The following is an 18,575-nucleotide window of genomic DNA, read 5'->3' on the forward strand; positions in this document are numbered from 1 at the left end:
AATCCAAACCCAAATATTCAAGAATCAAACAAGAAAAACACTCATGAAAATCCAAACCCAAAAATTCAAGAATCAAGAAACTCGAAAATCCATCAAGAAAAACCAGACCTAAACCTAAACTTAAAACAACCCAATACCAATAAGAAGGCTATTGTTTGGGATTGTGACAGTGCTCTTTATGATTCTTTTGAGCTTAAATCTTTTGAACGTCAACTTTATTCTGCTATACATTCAAGAACCTTATCCATGCCTCATTTACCTGACCGTAGAGTAGCAGAGACGGCGGGGCCGGTGGCGGAGACAAAGATTGCGCCACTTCCTCCTCCTGCTGTATCCAAGAAAGGCTCGAAGATTTCACGTTCGCTTAATAAGTTTATTAAGTCCGTGTTTAAATCTAAACAAAATAGTAGCGGATTTTTTCGTCTTAAGGATCGACCCGGCGATGAATACTTCGTCGTTTACGATAAATCTGGTGCGCTTTCTACTATACCTGAAGCTCCTGAGATTGATTTTAGTGGGTTTTCGCCGGAGATTAATTCTCTGGTGAGGAGAACTGGCGGGTCGGAGAGATTCTCGGCGACTTCAGTGATCGGTATTTCATGTGCCTAATATACGTAAGGAGTGTATATTTATAAAAATATATTAAGATTATTAATCACTAAATTACTAATGACTTCTTTGTAATTTTGCTAGATATGTTTAATGATACTAATTTTATGTTTTTTATTTAGTATTTTTGGTAGGATGCAATAAATTTTATTTTTGTTTTCTCATGCATGTATATGACCGGCCCTGTGTTGCTAGCGAGATGAAAAATTTGACTTATTTCATGTATAATTAGTTATGATTAATTAGAACACTAGTTGTCAACATACGCAGTTAGAGCAATTTTGAATATGGAGCTTGATCATTTATTTTTTGTTTGAAAAGAAATGGAAATTTAATGAGTTCAAATTTGTCATGACATAATTTTCATTTACTATCAGTCTTTTAATCCACTAATCGTTTATTTGATCAGAAATTGTAGAACCTAATTTTTCAATCAGTTTTTAAAAAGAGGATGTTTATATGTATACAATTAAATTCTATTTTCAAAGATAGACTATATTTAATTAGAAATGGTATTGTGATCTAAAATATGCTTAGTAGTAGTGTTTAAGAAGGAGACTCCAATCCGATTCCAACCCCACCAAATTTCACAAGCACCGACTGAAAAGTCCTAGTCCTATAACTGAATATGACTTATAAGCTATAATAGACTTGAATGGATTCGATCTGGCTAAACCAAATTTAGATCATTATTTATTGTTTAACTTCAGTTCATCGAATTAATTTTGCATAGGTTTAGGTAGAATTAAACAAATCTGAGCTAGCACGTCGAAAATAGGGCTGATACTAATTTAAATCAAATTTAATAGAAAATAGATATTCTGTATTCAAATTCAGTTTAAGTGGGCTGGGCCTAAGCGAGTCAGTTGGTATATCAGCCCATAAATATGTCCGATGGGCCTTTAATCGAAAGAGTAGCATCCAGTCTGAGGCTAAAAAAGGTATTTACATGCATAAATTCCTTTTAACAATAGCAAATTAATAAGAGAAAAATTAATAAGTACCCTACATGACTATAATTAATTAGATTTTTACTGTTGACCAAAAAAAAGTTGATGACATACTTTTTAAGTTTTCAAATTGCACAAATAACTTTATGATATTTGAGGATTACTGTCAACTATAAAAAATGAAGGAAGTGGTTATAAGAATCAAAATCTCCTATAAAATCTCAAAGTATAAATATATACTCCCTCCGTCCCGTAAAGATAGAAAAAGTACCACCTTTTTTTGTCCCATAAAAATAGAAAAAGCGGAGTTAGTTAAGTCAAAAATTATCAAAATACCCCTACATGCTTATCATAAAACATTAAATGCATATTTTGAAAAGATAAATAAATGAGTTATAAGTGCTATAACTAGTAAAGTGGCTTTGGAAATGTACATAACTAATTGATTATAAAGGGTAATTTAGACAAATTATCACAAGTTACCTATAAATAACTACTTTCTTAATTCTTGTGAAATGGGTGCTTTTTCTATCTTTACGGGACGGAGGGAGTAGCAATTAATATTCAAGAATCTTTAATAATCCTTAATTATAGCAACTGATAATTTGAATTATATGCCATAAACGGCAAAAGGGAAACCAAAAAAATAAAATGATTAAAAAAATGAAAACAACAAGCATTTGAAAAACAAAAAAATCCAGCAAAACAAGAAATTCATCAACTCATCATAAACAATCAACAAATATGAATACATAATATAAATTCATTTCTTTGTAAAAAAAAACTGATATACTAGTTTACATGTAGTTAACCATTAATAAATTAAATTTAATAAAAAATTATTAACATCATAAAATCATTTTTAGATAAATCTAACAATAATATATCCTAAAATTAACAGTACACCAAATTAGTTAACTATCAGTTAACCAGTAGTCACTTCTTAGTTAATTTTAACTAATAAAAAAATAATTAACATTATGTATTCATGTTTTTAGATAACCAACACAAGTATAGTTAACTAATAGTTAACTGTTAGGAAACATATAATTACCCCGTAATTATTTTTAAAATTATTCAAATATAACAAAAAAACAAATGAACATCAAATTTCAATTATTTTAAAAATAATCATACGTATAAAAATAACTGTTAGTTAACTATTAGTCACATATTAGTTAACTATAATTAAAAAAAAGTAATTATCAATATATATTCATGTTTTATATAAAAAATCATACAAAGTTAGTTAACTATTAATTAACCATTAGAAAACATATAGTTAACCTTAATTATTTTTACATCATTGCTAATATTCTAATTACAATAAAAAAAGACAACAGCTGTCAGCCGCCGCGCCTTCGTTTATCGTTCGCCTATCTTCATCCCACTCCAACGACTGATTTCTTCGTTCAACTCAAACCGCCTTCGTTTATCGTTTTATTCATCAGTTTAACAGAAAAATACTGCAAATAAAAAAATAACAAAGACGATTCAAAACTTTAGAAATGCTTGCAGAATTAAAATTTCTATTATAAATTAACTAATAGTGTACTAATAGTGAGCTAATGGTTAACTAACATGGATACTGGCAGTAATTATTTTTAAAAAATGCAACAGTGACAACGTTGAAGGTTGTTGTTTATTATAAGATCAAAAGAACTTTAATTAAAGACGATGCGGAATTCTGAACTCTAAAAACAATAACATAAAATGAATTTTTAGAACAATTACCTTGATATAAACTGACGGAGGAGCAATCGGTTTGTTCTTTTTCACGACATTGACAGTGAAATTTTCGAAATCACTGTCACTCCCTTCTTCTTCTACATGAACTTCAATATAAAAAAATAAAGACGATTCAAAAACTTTAAAAATGAATTGTAGAAGAAGAAAAATATCCCACCACCGCCACGACCTCCCGCCGACCGGCATCATCTTTCTCTTCTTAGAAATTTCGTTGAGTTGGTTGGGCTCCAGCGGCGGCGGCTTTAAATGTGGTTGAGGTAGAAAAATGAAAGAAATGATAAATAAAAAAGACAAGCAAATTTAAATTCAAACAAAAATGAAAAAATATTTGGTTAATGAGAGAATAATTAAAGTCAGCAAGAATCTTGGGGAAATCTAAAAGAAATAGGAAAGTGCTTGATGATTGTGGGTGTTACCAAATTAACAGATTTGTATGTTGTCAAATTCAAAAGTTTATTTGTGTAAAACATAAAGTTATAATTCAAAATTAAAAATTTCCAACCGTATAAGTCAAATTTAATTTTTGTCACAGTAAAAATCTAAATATTTTAACCCAAGACAGTATATGAGCTAATTTTCTCAATTAATAATACAATCCAACTAATGAGCTATTACTTAAATAATATAAACACTCAATATTAAACTATCAAGGTCGTGAGTTTAAATACTTCCACAAGCGCTCCTCTTTCCCATATATATATATATATATATATATATATATATATATATATATATATATATATATATATATATATATATATATATATATATATATATATATATATTCCTCCTGAGCTTTTTGGCTACTGGAATAATTATTTTCATACGGTACCATATTTTTTCCACCACTCAGTTTTTGAAAGTTTTACATATGAAAACATAGGATTGGAATTCCCTCAAGTTTATTTTGAACTTGAGGGGGTCAAGTTGATAATCTACACCGTTTATTATAAAATAAACGGTATAAATCAAAAAGGTACAATTTTAATCAAATTAATTTACACCGTTTATTTTACAATGAACGGTGTAGATTAAGAACATGACTCCCTCAAATTTATTTGAACTTGAGGGAATTCCAATTCGAAAACATAATATACACCTAAGAAGACAGTAACGTATTTTTGTTTGTAATCTGAAAAGGGATAATAGTGATGCACAGTAAGGTATTTTTGTTTGTAATCTGAAAAAGGAAAAAAATGATGCAAAATATTTGCCACTGGTAGTGGCTATATATATCAGTGCATCAGCATGCCCAACTAAACTCCTTGCGGATCTAAAAAAAAATGATGGACATTTGATCGATTTTACTATTTATTTAGAAGTTAATATATATTTTAGACATATAACTTTTCTCATCTTAAAATCTATATTTCAGCCATGTGGATTAAGTTTAAATAAATATACAAATATTATTTTTTAAATAAATTCTAATTTATAAAAAATAGTACTGTATTTTTATTTGAAGTAATTTAATAGTTTAATAAATAAGCTTCTAATTTTAAAAAGTGAATCGATTTACTTCTTACTTAGTTTCATTTTAAAATTATTAAAAGTAGAACTTAACACGTGCTATATATGATCATTGTTGGCCATTACACTGTTGAATTTGGTTAGTTTTTATGAATGTGTTTTAATTTTTGAATTTTTTTAGATATATCTCAAGTGATTTTTCAGTGTAATTTTAATGTATTTTTTGTGTTTAATTGGTTATTTTTGGGTTCTTTTTTTATTACAGTATGTTTGGTGTATTTTTTTTCTCGTTATTTTTGTAAATATCTATTGTCCAGTACCTTGGATTTTTTTTATTTTTTCCTTGTATTTTCATAAAAAGAAATATTCCCGGATAGTTTTGAAAAAAAAATCCCTTAATTCTAGCCCAATTAAAAATACTTAATATAAATTGAATTTATACAATTTTCAAAATTAGGATACAATTAATGAAATGAAATTTCTTGGATAGATTTATAAAAGGTCTAATTACTTAAAAAATCTCCACCTTATAACATTTATTCGTTTATACCCTGATCTAAAAAAAAGTTCATTTGTACCCTTTTTTTGATTTTTCATTTTCGTCTCTACCCTAAAGATCTAATTTGACCTCTTTTTATTTAAAAAAAATATTCAAAATGATCCTTTATATTTAGCTTATATTCTAATTAAATATTAATATTATTAATCATTTACAATGTTTTCATCATTTAATTAATTTAATTGTCAAAAAATTAAATTTTAGTGTAGAGATGGAAATGAAAAATCAAAAAAAGGGTATAAATGAACTTTTTTCTACGTGGGGGTATAAACTAAAAAATATTATAAGGTGAGGGTTTTTTTAAGTAATTAGACCTTTATAAAATGTTAAAAAAGTCAGATTTTTTAGATTAGACCAAAAACTCAATTTACTTTTTTTTTATAAATAATGAAGTAATAATTCATGGTTATTATGAGTTTGTGACCAAAACGTCAATAATAAATATATTTGTACTATTCTTTTAACTTTTAAGTACAAAAATTATTGTTGTTTTGGACACTTCATAATTTTTTTTGGTCCGCCACTAGCAAAACTAAGATGGTGATTGATGAACCTTAGTATTTTCTTGTTGATCTCTCTCTCTTTAAAAATCCCTTATCATTCTTCATTTCAAGCACCAAAGAACTCAACCAATATGAATGCTCATACTGCAAAAAACCAAGAACCATACCATTTAGCCATGGTGCCCACAGCCCACTCCAGGAATGGGACATCTAATCCCACTCGTTGAGTTAGCCAAAAAACTCGTTCCCCAACACAACTTCTTAGTCACATTCCTCGTTCCTAACGACGGTTCTCCCATGACAACTCAAAAACAACTTCTTCAAGCCCTGCCTGATACCATTTCTTCAATCTTTCTTCCTTCAGTTAGTTTTCGTGATCTTCCTGACAACGTTCGGGTCGAGACTCGTATAATTATACAAAAATGATATATCAGCTTACATCGCTCTCTTTCTGTTCTTCGTGAATCTTTAAGAGCTTTAACAGAGAAGTTTAAGGTGGTAATTTTAGTTATTGATCTGTTCGGTCCGGATGCTTTTGAATTGGCTGACGAGCTTGGAGTTTTGCCTTATATTTTCTTTCCGACAACAGCTATGTGTCTGTCGTCTGTTTTTCATCTCCCTCAACTTGATGAAAAATACTCATGTGAGTATAGAGATTTGTCTAAACCGGTTCAGTTCCTGGGTGTGTACCGGTTCAAGGGAAAGATCTTATTGATCCTGTTCAGGACAGAAAAGATGATGCATATAAAATGGTTCTTAATATTTGCAAGAAATATCGATTGGCTGCTGGAATTTTAGTCAATAGTTTCTTGGATCTAGAACTAGGTGCGTTCAAGGCCATAATGGAGGAGAATATACCCGGTAAACCGGCGATTTACCATGTCGGACCGCTCACAAGAACTGGTTCAACCAGTGAGCAACTTACTAATGATTCTGATCATGAGTGCTTGAAGTGATTAGACAACCAACCAAAGAATTCTGTACTGGTCGTCTCATTTGGAAGCGGAGGGACACTAACTCAAACTCAGTTGACCGAGTTAGCTCTAGGTTTAGAAATGAGTAGACAGCGGTTTCTTTGGGTTAGTAGATTTCCACATGATAGAGAGCTAACACTAATTATTTTGGTTCACAGAACACAGCTAACCCTTTTGATTATCTACCCAAAGGGTTTTTAGAGAGAACTAAAGGGTTGGGTCCTAATTGGGCTCCACAGGCTCAAATCCTGAGCCATGGTTCAATTGGTGGATTCTTGAGTCATTGTGGGTGGAACTCAACCTTGGAAAGTATTGTCAATGGTGTGCCTTTAATTGCATGGCCACTCTATACAAGAAAAAAATGAACTCAGTTTTGTTAGCTGAAGATTTGAAGATTGCATCAAGGGTACAAGTGGATGAGAATGTTGGGTTAGTGGTTAAAGAAGATATTGCAAAATATGCAAGAGCCACTATTGAAGGAGAAGAAGGGAAATTGCTAAGAAATAAAGTGCAAGAACTTAAAATTGCTTCTACACAGGTATTGAGCAGAGATGGATCTTCTACTAAATCTTTAGCAGATGTTGCCAACATATGGAAGAACCATAAATATAAGTTATCCATGAACTGTATTCTATTACATAATCTTTAGCAAATTTTGCCAGCAAATAGAAAAATTCTCAGAATAACCTGGTTCATTATTGATGGAGTCTGCCTTCTGAACCGGTGAGTAAGACCTGCAAAATAAGGTAGAAGTTAACCGGATGGTGGTTGTCCGATTAACTCTCCGATGCTAAAGTCAGTTTAGAGCTTTGAGCAGTGTTTAGAGTATATGAATGTAATTGTGATTCTAGGCATACCTCATGCTCCTTTTATAGTAGCCGAATATATCTTGTAGAGTCGTAATAGGTAAGTGAATCCTACTTTGTAGGGATCGAGCTACGTTGTAGGATTCACCCTGATTAGTCGTGATCTACCTTATTCAGACATGAGTCCTATTTATAAACGTCTTCCTAAATAGTCTCATCTTTCTAAGATAGAGTTTATCTTTCCATGTTTGGAGTTTGTGTCCAAATAGGAATATACTTTCAGATATGGCGGTCTATCCAAATCCCGGATTAACGCGCTTTGAGTGGATCCTATGGGATTCGGTCTTCGTCGGTATATTACCGAATCTCAAGGGATTCGGTATCTTCTTCATATATTCAGGTCTTCATGGGGAGTCCGGTATCACCCGAGAGTGGATCTCCTGTGACTCGGCTCCACTGTATTTATCGTAGGATTCGGTATCCATCAATTATGTATGATTAGTAGTAAATGTTCATTATTTTTGGTTAATAATAATACATGTTACACAATAAATAACCAATTTACAATTTTATATGATGACTTTTAATTTACTACTAGTTTCGCATTACGTGCCATGCACGTGGCTCGTAACGTAACTCGTCAATGTACGTATCAATGAATTTATTATAATTATATCAATTTTTTATTTATAATTAATATTAAATTAGTTAAATTTTTTTATAAAAAGTAAATATAATATATTCGGTTATTAAATTGTTTTTCATACTGAATTTATTCTTCTTTTGGTTTTACAATAACCATAATTGAATAATTAACTTAATTTTACTAATAAGATCTTTAAAAATAGTAAGATAGAAATTTAAATAATAATATATTGACTAAATATAGTATTTTAATTTTGTAGTTAAAGCAAACTAAAAGATAGGTATTTCTACTAATTTGGAGATAATTTAGTTATTTTTTACATACTAAAAACTAAATTGGAGATAATTTAACTACAGTGTCTTAAACGGATATCATCTATGAGACGACACCTTTAAACCTTATACATTCAGATTAATCTCCACTTGAATCGGGTAGGTCCCTTGCGGGAGGGAAAGCTCTAACCCAAGTTTTAAACGGCTTCATATATAAATACGGTTCAAACCCGCGACCTCATTTAAGTCGGGAGAACGCCTTACTAACTCATGCGCCTTAGAGTTTAGTGAGCCATTAATTTAAAAAAGACTATATAGTTTATATATATTTTTTATAAAAATGATAAATTTATTCTTAAAAAATAAGTTGTGATAATTTAATCCAATCAATTTTATATTTTTTGATAAATATATTAATTTTAAATTTAAATTTATTTTCGAATACATAATTGTAATTTCAACGTCATGTAATCCTGTATAAATTGAAATAAAAAGATCAGTTGAATAAAATAAATATTTTTGGAATAAAAATTGAATCATAAATTATTAAGTTAAATCGTAAAAATTGATTTAAATTGAAAATTGAATATAATTATTATAAATAATAAAAATTATTGGATCAAATTAATTTAATGTTATATTTATAATTTTAATTGAATATTAATGGGAAAAGGGTCATTTATGCCCCTAAGGTTTGCATCGAGGATCAAGTAAGCCCTCAACGTCCGGAAAAGTTTAAATATGCCCCTAACGTCTTAAAAAATGAACAACTAAACCCCCCGATTTTTACAACCAGGCCCCTAACGTCTCATTTATGAGTCAAAATTGGGGCATGGTTGTTCACTTTTTAAGACATTAGGGGCATATTTGAACCTTTTTGGACGTTAGGGGCTCACTTGATCCTGTAGACAAACCTTAGGGACATAAATGACCCTTTTCCCAAAAAATTTATTAGGTTTTGCCCGGCCCGCATGTTTATCCCGCCAATGCTGATGGGCCTGACAAAAACCCTAGAACCAGAGCTTAGAGGTTTTTGAGCTTCAGTGACAGAGAGGTACAGGACATGGAGAAATCAATTGCGACGCTAGATAAAGGCACCACATGTTCGTCATGGAATTACTCTGGCCAGAGATTAGCTACCGGCGCCGTCGACGGCAGCCTTTCCATTTTTGACCCTTGTGACCCCGGTTCCTCCTCTTTCACTTGCACCTCCAAAATTAAGGTTAGCCAATGTTTGTAAAATTGTGTAAGTTTTGATTTATTTAAGCTGTAATTTAGAAATTCTGAACTAATATGTTACGAAGTTTATGGATTTTTAGTGTCAAATTTTAAGAATATATTTTGTTAACTTTGCTTTAGGTACACGATGGTGGTGGCATTGTGAAAGTTGTTTGGGTTCCTCCTGAACATGGTGATGCAGTAGCTTGCATTTGTGCTGATGGTAGTTTTGCTTTGTGGGAGGAGCTTGTTGAAGGTAATTTTGTTATTATTATTTTAGGTTTATTTCCCTTTATGTGATGTTCAAGCTAAAGTTATTTGCTCTTCTTTAGGTTCACAATCTCTTAAATGGAAGCTCTGCAAAATCTTTCAACACAAGGCAACTAAAGCATTAGATGTTCAATTCGGATTTTCGCAGACCAGTTTGAAAATGGTGACTTTTGACATCTTTTGGGGAGTTATTTATAATTTGTATGTCTTTGTGTTTTTCAATGTACTTTTTGATGGTAATAGAAAAAATTCTAGGATTGATTTGAACTGTATATGCCCATTTATGAAACTTAGGAAAGTAATTTTCAAGCGAGACATTTGTTATTGTTTAGCTTGGTTTATCTTCTCATTTTGACTTGCGTACTCTCATATGTACATCTAGATCCTCCCCCTCCATAAAAATAAAAATGCAATCCTTTTGTGGATCATTCTTCATGATTTTTTATACAATAACTATCGAATGATTTCTGTTCTCTGTATAATTACTTTATGTAGCTTACAGGTTGTGGCTTACTCTGATGGTCATGTGAAGGTCTATGAGCTTTTGGATCCCCTAGATTTGAAAAATTGGCAGCTTCAGGTTGTTATTGTGTTCTGACTTGAATTGAAGCTGTTTCAATTTCTGCTCTTTTTACTGACTCCTGTTTTATGGTCAATCCAGGCTGAACTCCAGAATGTTATTGATTCGGTATCTACACTCGGGAAAGCAAATTGCTTTTCTGCATCTATTTCTTTGAATCCACAAAGGGGTGAGAACCAAGAATTGAGCTTTGTTCTGGGGTTCAATTCAGATACACCACAACTAAACTCTTTAAAGGTAGGTATTTTTGGAGCTAAGTTTTGCTTTCTCTTTCTTCTGAGTTGGTACCAAAGTATTTCATTGATTATCACAATAATGCAAATTCATACGAGGAAATTATGTTCTGCTAAAAACCTTTTCTTTAAGTACGATGCTGATTTCTAAAAACTCTTAAAATGATGAGAAAAAGAGTTGTGAGTTGGTTTGTTGCATTAGTTAATTGGTTAGTAGATTTCTGCAGGTGTGGGAGTTTGATCAGGCCCATCAAAGATGGCTTCCAGTTGCAGAGTTGGCTTCTCCCGCAGATAAAAGTGACCAGGTTTATGCTGCTGCATGGGCAACCAACATTGGCCGGTAAGAGACCACTTCTTATCTGTATAAAAATACTTTCTTTATGAGGTAATCGTAGGAAGGCCAAATTTTTCATTCAGTATGATCCCCAGATAAAAAGCACAGCGTTATTGGTAGAGCAGGTATTCAATTGTACACCATCTGGAATGCATGTTAGCTTGGATGATTCACCACTAGGACAGTGTCAGACCACATTGCTTTTTGCTATCAGATGTCCGCATATGTATTCGTTGCAAAAGCTATAATAGCACCGTAAATATCACTAAATCCTGGCTGTATTTCATGTAGGCCATATGAAGTTATAGCTGTTGCTACACATAAAGGAATTTCAATATGGCATCTAGGATTAAACCCTGATATGGATGGAAGACTTCACGTTGAAAAGGTTGCATTGCTATCAGGGTTTGAGGGTGAGGTAACTTTTCTAATACTCATCTTTGTGATGATTTTGTTCAATTTAATGGAAATTGTCTAAGATGTTTGTGTAAAGAGATGCTCTTTTGAGCTTCTATTTGGATAGGAAATCTAATTTTTCAAAGCGACTGCATCGCACTTTGATTGCACGAAAAATGGTGTTCTATAAGATGGAAATCGTGGTTTTATTTTTAATAATAAACTTTTATTGAAGATCATGTGTGCGTTTGTGATCAGGTGTGGCAGATGGAATGGGACATGGGTGGAATGACCTTAGCAGCCACGGGAACTGATGGGATGGTAAGACTCTGGCAATCCAACTTAAATGGCGAATGGCACGAGCAAGCTGCATTTGATTCCAGTTGAGAACCCTTTCACCATTTTTTTTATTCCGAAAAAATATTTTCTCAGCTGCCATTTTTGCTGCCATAGGGTTCTCATGGTTTTGAATGCTCCACTTTCCTTGCATTTTGTGCTAATATTTTGTTTTTATTGAGGAAATTGAGAGCCTTCACACCAGGCTAATATTATGTTTTTGTGCTTATATTACGTTTGCTTCAGAAACATTTTTATTTACTCATTTCATTATTTCAGAAACTAATTTATTATCCAACCAGAAGTAATTTTGTATCAGTTCTATTTTTTTAACTGCTGCCCTTGTACTGTCTTATTTTGGGGAAACGCCTGAAAATGGAATGGGTTTGTGCTGGATGTATAATACTATAATATATGGTTATGCTTACCAAAATCAAATTATGGGCTGGACTTAATTCTGGTGCTGTTGAAATAGTTAAAAAAAGAGAGGCTTATAATTGAAAAATACCTCAGCTTTTGGACTAGTTGAATAAGGCCTGCTTTCCCTTTTGTGGATTGTTCTGTCCTGATCTTCTTTATGGCCTAAACTTTCGGAAGTGTCAATTTTTGCCAATTTTTTTTAATTTTCAGTTTCAATTGTGGCTATTCGTTTAAATTGATGTAGAAATATGCTTCTCATGTTTGAAATTTTTGATGGTAGAAAAAATGAATTGAAATAACATGAAGCAATATAAAAGGTAATTTTGATTTTTTTTTTCATCCTAATTTGAATAAACGGCTAAAAGTGGAATTGAAAGTTGAGAAATGAGCTGAAATTATCGATTTGAAAATTTGGACTATAGATGAAAAAAGTTGAAAGATGAGGTATTTTTGGATGATTAAGTAAAAAAGAAAAAATTCTTTGTCAAAAAAACTAAAAAAAAGTAAAAAAAATTCATTTGAATGTGATTGAGTTGAAAGTATAATTTTGTTTTTGTATTTTTAATTTGACTCCTTGGTTCAGTTGAAGCTACGTCTTCTTTCTTTATCATTACAATCAGTTTTGCAATTTGATCTTAATAGCAAGATAAATTAGTTGGCATACTAGTATTATCTATATCTTTAATTAGTCATGCTCACCCAGTAATCAAGTGTCAATTGTTTTTCATCAAAAATAAGTGTCAATTGTTATGTGAAGATATATTTATAATAATACAGTTGGACTTTATTTCAATTTTCTCCAAAATACATTCTCTTCCACCAATAATTTATTTTAATTTGATTATTTCAGACCTTGTAAACAATTTATAAAAAATAAACATCTATTTTTTTTTAGATTTCACCATCGTTACTCCATAATCTATCACTTCATTACAACAATTGATATCACCAAAGATATTATCTTCTTATTGAATACAAATGTAAAAAATGTAATTTTCTTCACTCAATCAGTAATTGGATTGGATTTACTGTATCACAACTTCACAAGTATTAGGCAAAAATACTCCGATTATAAAAAAACAGCAAACGGTGACAAGAAATTGGTGAGAATAAGACATATTTAGTTGTTTTTATTTTTTATGCCTATATAATTAAACAGGATTCGGATTCTCACAAGTTCAAATGAACTTGAGGGAATTCTAATCCAATTAAACAAATAACAATGTATAGTTATTTTTTTTTTGACAATCGATTAATCTTTCATTAATAATAAAGAGTAGAAAGGCTAACTGTTTCTAATGACCTGACATGGAACAATATATAAACCTTGATTCGCAAATCACCTTACAAAATAAAATCAAAATTACATAACTGCTTTAACACAATAAGATCCAATCCTTTTTTGTCTAACAGAAGACTCACAAACTCTTCATAAAAAAACAACAAATCTTTCATATAGAAAGAACAACAAAACTTTCTAAAAAGAAAGACAATCGCTGTAAAATAGTTATAAAAAAAATAATATAACCTATAACGATTTTATTTTCAATCTTGAAAGGTCTTGATCCATCTCTGATTTTTTATTTGTATATATATTGAAATTGATGCGCCTCGTCAATAGATTTACCAACCAAAATGAAAAAAATGAAAAGGAGTCGGTCATTTATTTTATTCTAAAGCAATAAAAAAGAAATGGCTACCGCCAACGGCAAAAATAAACCATTGACGGTAGCCGAAGCGAAAAATAAAAGAAGAAACGCTTGACGGTTAGGGTTTTTTATTTGAGAGAGGGGAGAGGAAAAAAAGCCAATTGATTTATGTTTAGTTAGTTCATTGACTATAGAATATTAATATTATGTATAATTATCCCACAATTAATTAGGTTCAAAATGACAAAGTTTCCATCATAGGACAACGATAGCTAGCTTTTCTTGGTAAAATAAATGATATTGATGCTTCTGATTGCTTAACCTCAAATATGAAAAAAACAAAAACAAAATAATATAGCGGCTTTGCACCGTACACTTATTATCCAATCTTTTCATAATAGAAATTAAAAGTAAAAATAAAAAGCATAAATAGCACATAGTTTGTTGATCATTAGCATAGAAAAAGAAAAACAGATCGAGATCAATGAACTGTCACCCAAAAGTGTGTGTTACAGGAGGTTCTGGATATATTGGTTCATGGCTTATCAACAAGCTTCTACACAAAGGCTACATTGTCCATGCAACTTTGAGAAACTTGAGTAATTACTTTCATTCTATTCTTTTTGTTACAATTGGGTCCTAAATTTTCACAAACTCATAGTAATTTGACTGTTTTTTCCGTCACATAATTCTTCTCATCAGATCATTTTCCATCTCAGTTTAATAGTGTCTTTAATTTGCAGAAGACGAATCGAAGGTTGAGTTGCTAAAGTCGTTCCCAAATGCAGAGACAAACTTGGTTCTTTTCGAAGCTGATTTAGAGAGAACCAATGACTTTGAAGAAGCAATTCATGGCTGCGAATATGTTTTTCATGTTGCTACTCCTACGCAACATAATCCTCAATCCTCTCAAGTACGTTCATTTCTTCAATATACATAATTCAAAACATTAATTGGCATAGAAATATATCAGTCTTCTTCAATATGTTTGAATGCTCTAAAACAGTACAAAGACAAGGTTGAAGCAACGGTGGCCGGAGCGAAAAACATAGTTGAAGCTTGCATTAGATCGAAAACTGTTAAACGTCTGATCTACACTGCATCAGTTATGGCAGCTTCGCCGTTGAATGAAGATGGACATAGCTTCAAGTCTTGTATGGATGAATCTTGCTGGACTCCTTTTGACTTATCATTTTCTTATGGCAATGACTATGTCATGGTATTTTCTGCCTTTCACCCCCTCAATTTACCACATAAGATCGAAAACATCATTTTCAATAAACATAATTGCAGACCGTTCTGAATAAAACTGAGGGATTTAAATGAGCTACAGTATACAAGCTGTGAGGTTTTTTGCATGCTTTCATTATGACGTTTTTGATCTTATGTGGCAAGTTGAGGGGTCAATTGATCCTTTTTACTATTTTTATGTTTGGCTGGTTCATTATATGGGTGGTACCTAAACTTAACGGTATCTTTCAAATTGGTACATAAACTTTAATTTATATCAATTTGATATCACAGTTCACATTTTTTTTATTTCATGCAAACATAACTCAATACTAGTGGCAACCGTTTGAACTATATTTTTAAAAGTATATCGTCAAATCGACTGTTATATTGTCATTTTCTTAAAATTTCTTCTAGCATGACAATTGACGTTTGAACTATAGTTTGTCACGCCAATTTAACTAGGCCTAATGTCTTAAAAAACCCCGACCTTTTAGCCCCTTTTCAATCATACCCTGACGTTGAAAATTTGTCAATTTTACCCTATTTTGCATTTTTGTGTTTCAATTGTAACCTGAAAAATTAAATTAACGTCTTTTGCGTTTGGAAATTTGTTTAAAACATTTTCCATGTCTCGCATATATTAATTGTATATTTTTAAAATTTATTTAAATTTAGTTAAATTAATTAAAAATTTAAATTAGTGTTAATTTGATTATGGTTTTTAGTTAGTTTTTAAAAATAAAGGACTTATTTGTACTTTTTTGAATAAAAAAGAATTTAATTTCATGTTTAGACTTAATTAATTGAATGATTTCATCATTTAAGTAAAAAAATTAACAAAAATTAAAATATTGGGGTACAATTGAAAACGGAAAATTCAAAAGTGGGTAAAATTGACAAATTTTCAACGTCGGGGTGGAATTGGAAAAAAGTTTAAAGGTGAGGGGTTTTTGAGTGATTAGGCCATTTAACTATAGTTTGTCACGCCAATTTAATTTGATCAGAAAATATTGAGGTACTTGTTCTTGAAATAAAAATTAAAGATCATGTACTAAAAATATACAAATTAATACCAATTTAAAATATGTGGTTAAATTTAGGTACCACTCAAATACTTGACCCATTTTTGAAAATCTTGTGTAAACATTTTCATTTTCATAAATGTAGGGTTATACTAAAGGAAAGACGTTAGCAGAGAAAGAAATTTTGAAGTATAACAATATGGAATTAGATGGTGCCAAATTTGAAGTGGTAACTCTTGCTTGTGGGTTGGTAGGAGGAGACACGGTGCTATCTTATTTGCCTATAACTATAGAAGTGATTTGTTCACAAATTTTGGAGAGTTTATTTGGTTATAATCATGGTTTGAGGTTTATGCAACAAGTTCTGGGTTCAATTCCAATGGTCCATATTGATGATGTTTGTGAGGCTCATATTTTTTGCATGGAAAATCCAGAGGTTAATGGTAGATTTCTTTGTGCTGTTGCCAATCCAACTAGTAGAGACATTGCACTCTACTTTCAGCAACATCACCCTCAATTTAAGATTCAAGATAGGTAAGATCTATTCTTTAGTAGGTAAGGGTATATTTGTCATAAATTTGGGGCTTAATTGCAAATTATTTTGTTTTTGAGCACTAATTTTTAATTTTGCTATTTGCAATACAAACTTTTTTTTACAATTCAATCAATATGTGTTGATGTAGAACATAATAGCCCAAAAATGAAAGGCACGGTAAGACTGGTTCTAACGTCCACATCAACACCGATTGATTGGCCTATAAACAATAAAAAAATTGTGTGGAAGTTGTAAAATATGTTGTAGTTCATGATTTTATTTGTATTTAATTCTAAAGTTGGAATTATGTTCTCAATCAGAAATTTTAAAATATAAAACAAAATGAAAATAATAAGTGACAACATAGTTGGCCATCAATTATAACTAAGGCAAACAAATAGGAATATAAAAAGAGCTAAACATCAACTTGATAGTAAAATAATGTATTAGCAAATTGTCGATAGTTGACTTGCACATATAGGAGTGGTTGATGATGAGTTTATTATAACATTGTTAAATATGTGAGTAAATTATTTTTATATCTCGACTTTTCATTGATCGCAAATTATTTTTATATCTCGACTTTTCATTGATGGCACTTGCATAATTTTATAATTAGAAAATATATTTATACGATTATGAAAACATAAATTTATGTGGTAACAAGTAAATGTTGGTTGCAGCTTTATGGGGGAAACAGAAGGAGAGATAAAATTGGATTCATCAAAGTTGTCAAAACTGGGATTTGTATATAAATATGATTTGAAGACGATATTAGATGAAAGTTTGGAATGTGTCAAGCGACTTGGAGATTTCTCTCGCCAATACGAGCCCTGGCTGTGCACCAAAATAATTGCAGCTCAAGAATGAAAATGAAGTGATTGTAATTTCTCATTTTCTGTAACTTTTGCCGATCGCTTTAATTAATAACTTATCTTTTGTGTCATAATTTTGATTTTTACATGACCAATCAGAAGTCTAAGAAACAATAGTTGAATTTATGACATTTTTAACGTTTGCCAAGCGGATGTAAAATTCAAGAAAAAGATAGGTTTTTTTTTTAATAGAAATAACCAAAAAATTAATTTGGTTTACAAAAATCTTGTTATACTTTCATATTGTAAAATTACGGTACACAGAGCATATTATATCTTTTATACGGTATGTAAATATTCACTTAAAAATCAATTTTTTTTATAATAACTCTTATTGAATAAAAATGTACAAAGGAACTCACTATAGTTGGATTGGATTTACAATTTCACAAGTACAAGCAAAAACTTCCAAGAATTAAAAACAGCATTAGTAATGTTTTTTGCTTTTTTCAAAACTAAAAGTGGATTTTTCCATTTGGCCGTACACCAATAATTAAGAATTTTGAACTTACATTTATAATAACAACAATAACAAGATGGGTAATAATAAGACATCTATTCTTGTTTATTTTCTTGATTTCTTCTGTAGATCATTACATATATTTTTAAATACCATATGCTATATTTTTATTCGCAAGGTGCACATAATCTTATTTTAATATTATATATTCTATATTTAACGGATAAAAATGGTATAGCGTCTCTATTAATAATATCTAGAGTTTTCTTTAATAAAAATTAAAAGTTAAAAACTACTCCCTCCGGTCCATAATATTTGTCGCATTTGAGAATTTCTTTTGGCCCATAATATTTGTCACATTAGAGTTTTAAGAAAGCATTAACTGCTATTTTTTCAAAATTATCCCTAGCAATAAATACTTTGTAAAGTTAAAAGAACTAGTCAAACATAAAATAAGTGACAATTAATATGGACAG

At 30.7% G+C, this 18,575-nt stretch overlaps 3 protein-coding genes and 1 pseudogene across 4 annotated transcripts in view; all 4 read left to right on the forward strand.

Moving 5' to 3' along the window:
* The window catches only part of LOC126676544 (uncharacterized), a 1,068-nt gene extending 342 nt beyond the window's left edge, over window positions 1–726 (forward strand). The window contains exon 1 of the mRNA XM_050370764.2: window positions 1–726. This exon is cut by the window's left edge and continues 342 nt beyond it. Coding sequence (XP_050226721.1) covers window positions 1–609 — 609 coding nt within the window. The 3' untranslated portion in view covers window positions 610–726.
* A 770-nt stretch (window positions 727–1,496) lies between these two features.
* Window positions 1,497–7,863, forward strand: LOC126678703 (hydroquinone glucosyltransferase-like; annotated as a pseudogene).
* A 1,647-nt stretch (window positions 7,864–9,510) lies between these two features.
* LOC126676214 (protein SEH1) lies at window positions 9,511–12,223 on the forward strand. Of its 2 annotated transcripts, none has more exons than XM_050370371.2 (8): window positions 9,511–9,760; window positions 9,898–10,012; window positions 10,089–10,227; window positions 10,522–10,606; window positions 10,688–10,843; window positions 11,067–11,179; window positions 11,465–11,591; window positions 11,828–12,223. In XM_050370371.2, exons 1-8 carry the CDS (start codon window positions 9,602–9,604, stop codon window positions 11,954–11,956), a joined length of 1,023 nt encoding a protein of 340 aa, XP_050226328.1. In that variant the 5' UTR covers window positions 9,511–9,601; the 3' UTR covers window positions 11,957–12,223. The 2 variants fall into 2 exon arrangements, with proteins under 2 accessions (XP_050226328.1, XP_050226329.1); XM_050370372.2 differs by having other exon boundaries at window positions 9,513–9,760; window positions 10,089–10,189; window positions 10,529–10,606.
* A 2,108-nt stretch (window positions 12,224–14,331) lies between these two features.
* Window positions 14,332–17,713, forward strand: LOC126677629 (putative anthocyanidin reductase). The gene is made up of 5 exons (XM_050372346.2): window positions 14,332–14,573; window positions 14,718–14,887; window positions 14,981–15,193; window positions 16,375–16,763; window positions 17,448–17,713. Exons 1-5 carry the CDS (start codon window positions 14,459–14,461, stop codon window positions 17,632–17,634), a joined length of 1,074 nt encoding a protein of 357 aa, XP_050228303.1. The 5' UTR covers window positions 14,332–14,458; the 3' UTR covers window positions 17,635–17,713.
* The last annotated feature ends 862 nt before the right edge of the window (window positions 17,714–18,575 follow it).

The sequence above is a fragment of the Mercurialis annua genome, linkage group LG4, assembly GCF_937616625.2.
Source record: "Mercurialis annua linkage group LG4, ddMerAnnu1.2, whole genome shotgun sequence".
In the NCBI taxonomy this organism is placed as follows: domain Eukaryota; kingdom Viridiplantae; phylum Streptophyta; class Magnoliopsida; order Malpighiales; family Euphorbiaceae; genus Mercurialis; species Mercurialis annua.

Coding starts and splice junctions, on each gene's coding strand:
- LOC126676214 (XM_050370371.2), top strand. CDS start 9,602: ATGGAGAAATCAATTGCGACGCTAGATAAAGGCACCACATGTTCGTCA. Junction 10,228..10,521: donor TGGGGAGTTATTTATAATTT/GTATGTCTTTGT, acceptor TACTTTATGTAG/CTTACAGGTTGTGGCTTACT. Junction 10,607..10,687: donor TGAAAAATTGGCAGCTTCAG/GTTGTTATTGTG, acceptor TGGTCAATCCAG/GCTGAACTCCAGAATGTTAT.
- LOC126677629 (XM_050372346.2), top strand. CDS start 14,459: ATGAACTGTCACCCAAAAGTGTGTGTTACAGGAGGTTCTGGATATATT. Junction 14,574..14,717: donor TGCAACTTTGAGAAACTTGA/GTAATTACTTTC, acceptor TTTAATTTGCAG/AAGACGAATCGAAGGTTGAG. Junction 15,194..16,374: donor ATGGCAATGACTATGTCATG/GTATTTTCTGCC, acceptor TCATAAATGTAG/GGTTATACTAAAGGAAAGAC.